The sequence below is a fragment of the Diospyros lotus genome, unplaced genomic scaffold (genome assembly GCF_014633365.1).
Source record: "Diospyros lotus cultivar Yz01 unplaced genomic scaffold, ASM1463336v1 tig00010860_2, whole genome shotgun sequence".
Lineage (NCBI taxonomy): Eukaryota > Viridiplantae > Streptophyta > Magnoliopsida > Ericales > Ebenaceae > Diospyros > Diospyros lotus.
In genome coordinates this window covers 75,564-86,495 of record NW_026267113.1, presented here as the reverse complement: position 1 = coordinate 86,495, position 10,932 = coordinate 75,564, and the positions used below count along the sequence as shown (strand labels likewise).

General features: G+C 35.4%; 1 protein-coding gene across 1 annotated transcript; it reads right to left on the bottom strand.

Annotated features, from left to right (window-relative positions):
• Window positions 1-7,912: 7,912 nt before the first annotated feature.
• Window positions 7,913-9,793, bottom strand: LOC127793452 (heat stress transcription factor B-4-like). The gene is made up of 2 exons (XM_052324180.1): window positions 9,354-9,793; window positions 7,913-9,147 (listed from the first exon to the last, which is right to left on the bottom strand). The coding sequence occupies exons 1-2, from the start codon at window positions 9,600-9,602 to the stop codon at window positions 8,350-8,352; spliced, it is 1,047 nt and encodes a 348-aa protein (XP_052180140.1). The 5' UTR covers window positions 9,603-9,793; the 3' UTR covers window positions 7,913-8,349.
• Window positions 9,794-10,932: the final 1,139 nt, after the last annotated feature.

The following is a 10,932-nucleotide window of genomic DNA, read 5'->3' as shown; positions in this document are numbered from 1 at the left end:
TGCAGACTGCTGTAGCTCGAACAATAATCAGATGGTTTTCCGGTTTTGTTGAGCCATTTTCTTATATGCATATGGTTGGGTGATAAAGATGTATATATATGATGTATTTATTGTGAAGTCATGTGATGCATGTGAAACATACCACAAACGATAATGTTATCTATAGGAGCATATTTTCTGTATAAAAGTTGTTTTTTTTTAATATTTGATGGAGCAAAAATGATTATTTTATTGAATAAAAACAGCATATATATCAGCCAAAGAAACAAACACATGATGATTAGTTAACAACCATGCTACCAGATCATACTTGCTAACATGCTATTGCAAATTATTAGATCCTGATTTCTGTTCACCCCATATTTAGCTAACATATCTGAGAGTAGGAACAAATTTAACATCAGTACTCATCAATGTTCTCAGAATATTCTCGTCCTTGAGAAACAATATTCTCTACACCTCTAAGGTCTCTGCTCATGGTTGGTTTTTTATTTGGGAGCCAAAAGTCTACAAAAATGCAGCAAAATTTGTAAGAATAGCTAGCCAGACAGTACTATAGTTATAAATACAACATATCACCAGCCCACAAGAGGATAGATGCTCGAGATTGAGCAACATAATAAACTTGGCCCGATGACCTACAGGCAACAGCCAAGCCTCTGCTCATTGTTGCTAAATCAAGATGTATAAACCCGCCCTTGAATCACTTTTTTTTTTTTCTGTCAATAGTTAAGGACTAACAAAGCCTTATAAAGTAATACATGAACTTAATTTGCTAAACAATTGTTAAACAAATAGGACAAACGCATACATTTTATATATATGTTTACCATAGTAAAGTTCGTAAAAGAAATCACTAAAAACTTTTTTGTCTCAGAGCATAAAATAGTAAAATACCATTGCCGACAAATAAGAGTCGATTACATGATTTGATTGATTGGGCCATATTTGGATCAAAGATATTTAAATAGAGAGGGAAAGGAAAAGACAATATGAGATAATTTATTTATATGTAATTATACATATAAATTTATGTTTTTTACCCTTTTCCTTTCACAAAAATATCTTAGCCTCCAAATTAGTATGTAACATAGCATAGAGAGACTCTTACATCTTAACTTGTCTAGATTGTTGAAGGTAGTTAGATACAAATAGAAAATTTAAATACATCGAGAAGAAAAAAGAGAAGTCCAACGTGATTCAAAATTGTCGTTTTTACATCATTTATGAGGGTGATATCTTGAATATTCTATACAAAAGATTTTTAAAAAAAATGTCATGTTATCATTGTTTAACTACGTACGCGTGATACATTTTATGAGTAGAGCCATATATATATAACATGGGGTATGTGACAAAAAAGACTATGAAAAAGACCTAACTTACTAAATAGGGCAAGTAGTCGTAGCGTGTGAAGAAGATTAGATATAATATGATAATGGGTATTGATTCATCAGCAGGACAGTTGTACACTGAGAGAAGCTGGGTTGGAAAGAAAAGGATAGAAAGAGAGAGAGAAAAATAAATAAAAGAAAGCATATGTTGTTTGGTTTGTTTTGCCCTCTTTTCTGCAGCACCAATCCACAACACATCTCTCCAACCCAACCCTGATTTCAAAGCACTGCCCAAAATTGATGACCAAACTACCCAACCCCTATAACCAAGCCTTCTCTCTCTCTCTCTCTCTCTCTCTCTCTCTCTCTCTCTCTGTGCAAAAAAGAAAAAGATAAAATAATTTAAATAAAATAATGGCTTTTGATGAAGAAGACATGAATAAAGGGACATGTTCTCTGCAAGAAGAGGTTCGATTGGATAAAAAGAATCCACAACGGAGAGATCTTGTTGTTGGGTGGGTTGTTTTTTAACTTAGCATTATCACAGTTGCACCACCTTATCTTCTCTCCCCCACATCCCATTTATAATTCATGCCTATACATATATTTTAATTGGAGAATTTATTTTGTAAAAAAAAAATCAACAATGATATAGTAGCAGTAGTAGTCGTGGTATCTTTATAAATATAAAGGACTTTTATCAGGTGTTTCGCTTTTTCATATGTGATCCTACCAAAGACACACACCATTTATAAAATTTTTACTGGTAATCATAATATTGGAAAAATCCCTTTCTATGAGAAAATATGCGAAGCCCTACTAATGTCAATAGGTGCCCTAAAAGCTCTTGGCCGTGATAGAATACTTCCTCTCTTCTACAAAGCTGTCCGATCCATTATTAAAGAAGATACAATCCAATACTTCTTCATGTCAGGCTGCTTAATGCTTGAACTTAACAACGCCTTTTCTTATTTTCATCCTCAAAGGAAAAAAAAACTCACTCTTAACTATCTCCCAAACCTATTGACACGATCTCTTTTTTCTTATATTATTTAGATTGTAAATTTTTATTTATCTTTTGCTCCAGAATACCAGTACAATGTGTTTGTATCTCATTTTGATAATGGGTATACGTAAGGGTTGAAAAGTTTAATTATGTCTGTGTTTGATTTATTCTTCACAAGTGGTGTAAGAGAATTCCTCAACAGATACGTTATCTTATTTAGTAGTTTTCACATAAAAAAATTGTAAGAATATTATTTTCCATTATATATATATTGTATTTATAATAGTGTCATTTCTCTCCCACCTTCCCCACCCGCCCTTTATCATCGGGAACTGCAGGCGAAGGCTCAAAGAAGAAAAGAATCATTATAGTATTGCCACCATTAATGGTCCCACCTCCACTCTCTCTCTCTCTCTCTATACATGAATTTCAACAGTGGTTGAATAAGGAAGGGAACGGAGATGATATGTATATGTGTGCTGTTTTAAATATATGTATATTATATTAATTGTGGTTGCTGAAGGAGATCGATGAGGTTTGAAGAATTAGCTAACCGAGCAGTAGTCAAAAGGCAAAGCATCGTGCCAATTGTTGAGGGTGTTGTCATTTTCAGCAAGTACACAGACTCCCCGCCCATTTAAGGAAATTGAGTACATATGTAGAGCCCCAGCAGAGCTCCCGGTCTCAACACCCAGTTACTTCGCTAGCTGCTGACCCTTGACTACTCTTTCTTAATTACTGCTTAGTGGATCCATACCTATATCTATCTGCCATGGCTTGCACATCACTTCATTCACTGAACTGGGCTTGTCTCATATACATATATACATAGTGTTGTTAAGACTAAGGGTGCTGACGTATTTAGAGCAGAATTCGAATCAGTATAACTTAATTAGTTAAAGATTCTGGTTTTGTTTCTTTAGATTCGATCGATTCACATCAGGATTCCAAGTTATATCCCCCAACCCAACCCTATATTATAATGTCCAGGTGATTGTTTGTTGTTGTTCTTTAGAATTTATGTTAATGTAAATTTGGGTAATTTTAATACTTTGATGCAAACTTTTAGAGTATAAAATTTGGTATAATTTATAAATTTTGGAATCAAAACCCTCCAATCTAATACAAATTTTATTGGGTTGAGTTTTTTTAGTTTACTTTATAATTGAGTTGATTGGGAGTCTAAAATTTTCAATTTGAGGATCATCAATTTGGATCCTATTTTATATGAAACCAAGACCGCATATTACCGGTTGATATATATCTAATAGCACGTATTCTACTAGATCAAAAACAACATAAAAATAAGCATGTTCTTATATTGACTTGCAGGTTAAGCCGTAAATATGTGTATATTATATATGATGTAAATATTTTAATTATTTATTATAATTCTTTAATATAATGATGCCTCGGATTAGAAGGAAAATTTAAATTAAACCTCTGATGCAGTACAATGTTGTATAATTAATTAAAATATATAGATGGAAAAAAAATCTACATCCAAACCCCTTAAAGCTGAGAACTCATGTTTCAGTATTAATTTCATGTGTTTCATCTGCCTAAAGCCCCACACGTCTGGGCATTACCTTGATGTCCATGAAAGTGTTAATGTGGCCCATGGTGAGACAAAAGATTTTGGGTTTAAATTTTGAATTGGGCCACCATAAGTTGGGCCATATTATGTTTAATACCAAGCTCCGGAGAGATTGAGCCCAAGCCCACTATAAGGCGAGTGACTTAAGCCCTCTCCTTCAGACTTTACGGGAGGCCCACGTATACCTACTGCTTCCCCTCGGCACTACAAGGGATTACGTTTTTCTTTTCCAAAACACACACACACACACACACACAACATATGATTGTGTCGTATTACAGTACGTATTATGGAAATCAGATTCAACCCGATATTAAGAATAATGGTTTGGGTTATATGTTTTGTTCGTTAGTTAAAACTATAACTAGCCAAAGGGGCCAATATATCTTTTGACAATTGCTCTACTATCTGGTCAATAAAAAGTAGGGTTATTAGTATACAAAAAGTAAATATTTTTGTAATTTTATCATTTTATTTAAATATTTTAATTTTAGCGACAGAGGTTCAATTTAATTGATTGATTACAATTTTAGTCACGACCCGAATCTAATTCGGGAGGCGTGTGTGCCCATTGACATGGCACACCACCTAGCGTTTTAAAATATTTTAAGTGGGTCTCACATTGACACATAAAAAAAAATAAAAAAGAAAATTTTAAATATATATATACATAGAGAGAAGAAGCATGTAAAGGACGAAATGGCGATGGCGATGGCTACAATAGCGGACGATCAATCTGGAAGCTAGAGGCAGTGATCGATCTAGCTAGGCTTCCTTTTACTCATAGCGACAACAACTAATCTAGAAGTTAGACTGACGACCGGTTTGGGTTTCTTCCTATTCACAACCACCTCAGAGAAAGTAATTGATGGTCTTCTACTCTTTCGGGCCGATGACGTCCTTTGTTGGTCGTCTCACCTTCATCGTCGGTCACTTAAGCCGGCCTCAACGATCGGCCAACAAGCTTCTAGATTCTAGATCAGCTTCCATCGGCGCCTCTAGTTTCTAGATGATCGGCCGCCTCCAGTATAGCGTCGATCGTCAGTGTCATCCTCTTTTCTTTGTCGTCTCTATCCTTCGCTTGCCTTCCTTCTTTTATATATATATGAAAATGTTTTATGTGTATCAATGTGAAGCTCACTCAAAATGTTTTAAAATATCAAGTAGTTTGCCATGTTAGTGGGAGCACATGCCTCTCGAATTGGATTTGAGTCGTGGCTAAAATTGCAACTAATCGATCAAATCAGATGTCTATTACTAAAATTAAAACGTTTGAATAAAATTATAAAAAGATAAAAAGATTTAATTTTTTCGCGCCATTAGCTCTAAAAAGTAAAAAACGGTGAGGCTTACAAATGTAATGAGATTAAAAACACTTAAGTGAAACAACTGTATTATGTATTCTTTTTGCTTTTTTCAAGGTTACGAGGATGGGGTGTTTTTTTTTTCAACTGTATATGTGCAGTTCAATAGTGGGACCATGCAATAATATTAAGTAGTTCTTATATATACTTGAGCTTTCTTTGTGTCTCTGTCAAAGTGTTAGTTAATATAAATTTCATCAATATATAATATTTGATGATTGATTAAATTTTTGTGATAATTAACTTAATTTTTTGTTTATCAATGTATATATATATATATATATATATATAATAGAATAACATTAATTTTGCTATTCCTGACATGCAGTTTGACAATGAAATATGTACAACACTATGGGACACTAAAAATTCTTAATTTTTTTTATTATTAAGAGCGCCCCCTACTGCTCGATTTCACGATTCTAGCATAAGATGTAAATTAGGAAATTCAGTAGTCAGTTTTTATCCCTATTCTCTTTCTATTGACGTGAGAGCGGCCGACATTTTTTCGATTTTCAAGATATATAGTCATTGATTGCTGAGTTTTCTCTTCTTGTTAGGACTCAAACACGAAATCTGAGAGTTTAAAGAACAACACTTGAACGATTCTTTTTTTGTGAGTTTATTTATGCCTTGAGGACCAAGTTCATAATCTTGATAGAAGTACACTTGATTCTAAAGAAAATAATCGTGACCCATATATATATATGTGTGTATGTATGTATATGTATATATATATATATATGATTTAGTACGTATGAGCTTTGGATTTGTCAACAAAGTGGAGAGTACCAAAAGAAAAATGTCAATAAAGTGCATTAAAAAGAGTAAACGAAGCAAGCAAGCAAACATGGCTTTGTTAATTGATCTTTAATTTTGTGGCTTTTTTAATTTCTCCTTTTCCTACTTTGAGAACTTTGGTGTGTGTGTGTGTGATGGTCCAATACGGCTGTTAAGCAGCAACACACAAACAAAAACATTACCCTTATAAAAAGCTTCTTTATTGGATATCCGTATTTCCACTTTTGAAAAGTAATATTTTTTACACATTCAATTTTAATTGTACAAAATATTTAAATATCGTAATTTGAATAATTTCATTCTCTTTTTTTTATTATTATTATTATAATTATAGACCACTATAACCTAAAATCGATTAATTAACAAAATGATTCAGTATAAAATCTTATCTATATAAGAGAGTAATTAAGATTAGCTCTCTGTCACTGGAAATGCACATATATATATATATATATATGCAGAATCGATCTTTCTCATGTATATATATGTATATATGGTACATCTACCTCTTCCTCCTCCGACGGGACGTATCCTTCTACTACGATGCACGTGCAGCTTCCAGTCACGTGCCAAACATATCCTCCAACAGGAAAAGGACAAACTCGGGCTTGGAAGATACACAAAACTAGGGTTAGGGTTTTTCGTAGAACGCCAAATCATTGCACGACCAAGATTCTCTCTCTCTCTCTCTCTCTCTCTCTCTCTCTCGATCTCGATATAAGTGGTAGCCTCTTTCTTCTTCTTGTTTTTTTCTCTTCTTCCACATGTGGGCTTTGCAGAGTTTCTCTGAATTACAATTAAATTAGAGCATGGGAATGCATAAACAACAAAGGGTCAAGAAAGGAAAAGCTACTAGAAGTGCTTAGTCAAACTTTATGGTGAAACTTTACCTGTAATGGGGTATTGGGCAAAGTAACAAGCAAAGCAATAAAAAAGATGGTATTTTGGGCAAAGTTAATTGGTTCTTGCATACATCATAAAAACAAGCACACGAACAGGCATATATGTATATATATATGTATGCATGCATATATATATATATATCATCTACCAGTCAAAGGACTTCCTTTCTCACAATCTTCATCAGTCACTGTTTGAATTTGGAGTTTAGGAAAGAGAGGTTGGAAGAAGAGAAAGAAAGGATAAGGAAAGAGGAGTGGGGATCCAAAGCGAGGTTTGAAGGCCTTGATCAGATACTTAAAGTAGGAAAAGGCACAGGTTTTCTGGTCCTCAGAAGAAGTATAGAAGCCTTGATAGAAACATTTCGAACATCATTTCTCGTCACTTCTCCAATATTTCGTTTTCATCGAATAACCCAACCCTTTTCTCCATTATATATATATATATGCTACATATATTTTTGTACTCGTCTGCCTGCGTTTCTTCTCTTTCTGACCTTGCGTGACTGACTGTTCAAACAAACGAGAAATGGAGATTATCATCTTAACAATCAGAAGATATGATGATGACCTTCTTTTCTAAATGATACACTTTCTTCTTGACAATTGTAGTAGAGATGATCATAATAATTACCTCAATAATGGCATGGCTAACACTAGATTTTGGAGAATGGAATTATCCTTTTCTGTCAGCTGCTTTTCTCATCATTTATTTTCATTTTCCGTTCGTAGGATTCAGATTTCAGAATAAGTATTTTCCAATGTCATATGGATGTACGGATCAGCTTTAAAGGCTCCATCAGCAAAAGCCCTAGAGAAATCTGTCAATGAACATGCCTGAATCACAGCTTTTTCCAGAACCGAGAAGAAAAAGCCTTCAACCTCTCTCTCTCTCTCTCGCTGATAATAAATGTAACTGAAGCGTTCTGATATCAGAGGCGGAAAGGAAGGAGGAAGAAGAAGAGATGTGATAAACAAGCGCAATGAGTTGTACTGTTGAAAGGGAAGAAAGCTCAGATAAAAAAGATGGTGTTTACCATTAATTAAACTTGCCTTTTGATTTCACTCTAGCTGAAAACCCACCCGCATTCAAGACTGGGCCGGGATACAAGATTATGCACTGTAAACTGTAGTTATATATACATAATCACACACACATTGAACGGATCAGACTCTCAAGACCCAGAAAGATAGAGAGAGTGACATAAATCACCAGACAATCATCAAACTAAGAATACCAAAATTTAAGTTAAAAAGAAAAAGAAACCAAGAAAGAAGAGAGAGAAATTATAAGAAAGCTGAAGAGAAAGGCAAAGAAAGTTCGATTCTTGGATAGATGTGTAGAAAGCTAACATGGGGAAGGAGGCATAAGATTCAACCCTAAGTCATCCTTTTCCAGCACCAATCGAGCCTTGTTTGTCTCTACAGACGAAGAATATTCCGGGTGCAATCTCTTCTTCGATTGTAGAGGAACGCCAAATAGCTTTGTCCTGTTGGGTTCTTCAACAATCGTCAAAGAGCTATTCGATGTGGGGTTGAATGAGCCCAAAGCTTGAAATTGAGGAGCTTGTTTAGGGCTGGTTTGATGGAAGCCAATAAGATTGTTCAGAGCCGGCTTTTGCACCATTGATGAAGCGTTGATCGGTGTTGCAGAAGACGGCAATGATGAGTTGCATATAACCAAAGAAGAAGGGTAAGCGTTGCTGGGAGCAACGGGCTTGACATGGTTCTGAACAAAGTAAATTATGTCGTTGTAAAGCTTCCTCATGTGGGCGAGCTCCGACATCAGCATGTTGTTGCTCCGCCGTAGCCTCTCGTTGTCCTCCGAAAGCGCTGTCACCGAGCTCTTGTAGCATCCGCCGTTGGCCACCGCCCTCCCCGGGGGCGAATGGAGCGGCGGAGAGTCGCACCAATTGGCCTGTTCGTCGGAGTCCGGCGGCGAAATGCTCACCCTGCTTGGGTAAGCAAAGAAACTCGCCGGGCCACCCATCGGCGAAAAAGAATGATTGAGCTGGTGGTTGCCTGGCACCGCCACCTGCGGCTGAGACGTCTTTCTCCGGTGGATCTCGCAGAGAAGATGCTTTTCACCCTTCTTGAAGAACTCGTTCGCGAACTCCCATCTATCCGGCACAATCTTTCTAAAACCCTAAATTTTCATCGGGAAAAAAACTCTTTAAGTAAGATTATAACTAAGTGAGAGAGTAACCGAGGCACGAGAGATAAACTCCGGACCTCGGCCTCACGTCTCACCGCTAGATTGCTACTAATTAACGAAAAAAAAAATATACATATATATATATATATAAGAAGAAGAAAAAAAGAGAGAACTAAGAGTAGTGAAGATATACATACATAGGTGTTGAGTTGCCGAACGAAGCTGGAGAAGTTGTTGTGCTTGAAGTAGTTCGGGAGGAGGTCGCGGGCGAACTCGGGCGGCCGCCAAACGACGAAGGTGGAGTCGTCTTCTCCCCAAGAGACGATGTGGTCGGTGGCCGGATCATCCACCAGCTGGTATGTTTTCGTGAGGAATGGGGCTGGAACTGACTTGTGAGACTCCAGAGAGAGTAGAATCCCCTCACAGTTGTCTAGCATCACAGCCATTGATCTGCTGCACAATTTAACCCCCACTATACCTTCTTCTTCTTCTTCCTTCGTTGTGTATATATCTGAGGTTTAGAGAGAGACAGAGAGAGAGTTTAGAAAGATGAGAAGAGTTCAAAGTGAAGATGAGAGAGAGAGAGAGAGAGAGAGTTGAAAATGAGGACTGACTCCTGAGTAGGGGAGAAGGGAAGGAGGTGTTACATCACATATAACAAAGGAAAAGGATGACGATATATATATATATATACTCATATATTTTATACAGTAAATGTATGAACAATATTATTTTTATAATCATGCAACAGTTTGAGATATTTTTAAATTTTTAATGTACAAATACTGATAAATTTTATATTTTGTATAAAGTTATATAAAATTTCTATTATCATTAATTGTTTTGGAAGACAAACAAAGGCCCACCAAAAACTATATATATATGGAATCACCTCATAAAAAGAGAGCCCTGTACTAAGACGAGTTTAGACTCAACTTTTCTAAAGAACACAGAAATTACAACAAATTGCAACATCAACCGGAAGATATCCCAAGACACCTAAACTAACTACAATCAAACTTGAAATACTTACACCAATAAATCAAAAAAAGAAAAAAAAAAACTATAAAGTGAAAGCCAATCTGTGTGTTGTATAAAATCTTTTTGAAAAATTACTATTTAGATGTGTGTTTAATTTTCTTAATGTATGATTATAAGTAGTAATATAAATGCAAAATTTTTCTATAAAATAATTTAATAATTTGTATAGATTTCTATACAGAATATATAAGCACATTGAAAAACCAGACACTCACTTGGCAAAAAAAAAAGAGTGAACAGTTAAAATTATATAAATAAAAGATCCATTAATTATCATGCTGTTTCTTTTATACTTGCGAATAACTTAATTAAATCTTGTAAAATAGTGCTATTTTAAAATTACATATAAAAAACAACAAATAAATATGTTTAGATTTGATTATCCTTCTTCCTCGGGTATGCAGTGAGAGAGAATATGTGTCTGGCTGTCTGGGACTGTGAAAAATAAGGCGTTTCAAGACAAACCCGTGACTGTCTTCCTTCTCTCTCTCTCTGAACTCTCAGAGCCGCTGTGAATATGTATATATATATATATGTATGTATTGATCCCGCGCACAGACACAGCCACTTAAATAAAAATTAATAACCCACAAGAAGTTGCAGGGAAGAAGGGGAATTGACTGTGACACCCTCTCCTTCCTTTTTATTCTCTTTTTGGGCAATTTTTCTCTCTCATGTCTTTATTGTCTTTAATCACAGTGACTTACTAGTCAAGGCTCCATGACTGAACTTCCA

Excerpts from the sequence above, each read along its gene's own strand:
- LOC127793452 (XM_052324180.1), bottom strand. The coding sequence starts at position 9,602 with ATGGCTGTGATGCTAGACAACTGTGAGGGGATTCTACTCTCTCTGGAG. Across the intron at positions 9,148-9,353 it reads TTCGGCAACTCAACACCTAT|GGTTTTAGAAAGATTGTGCC; the intron begins GTATGTATATCT and ends ATGAAAATTTAG.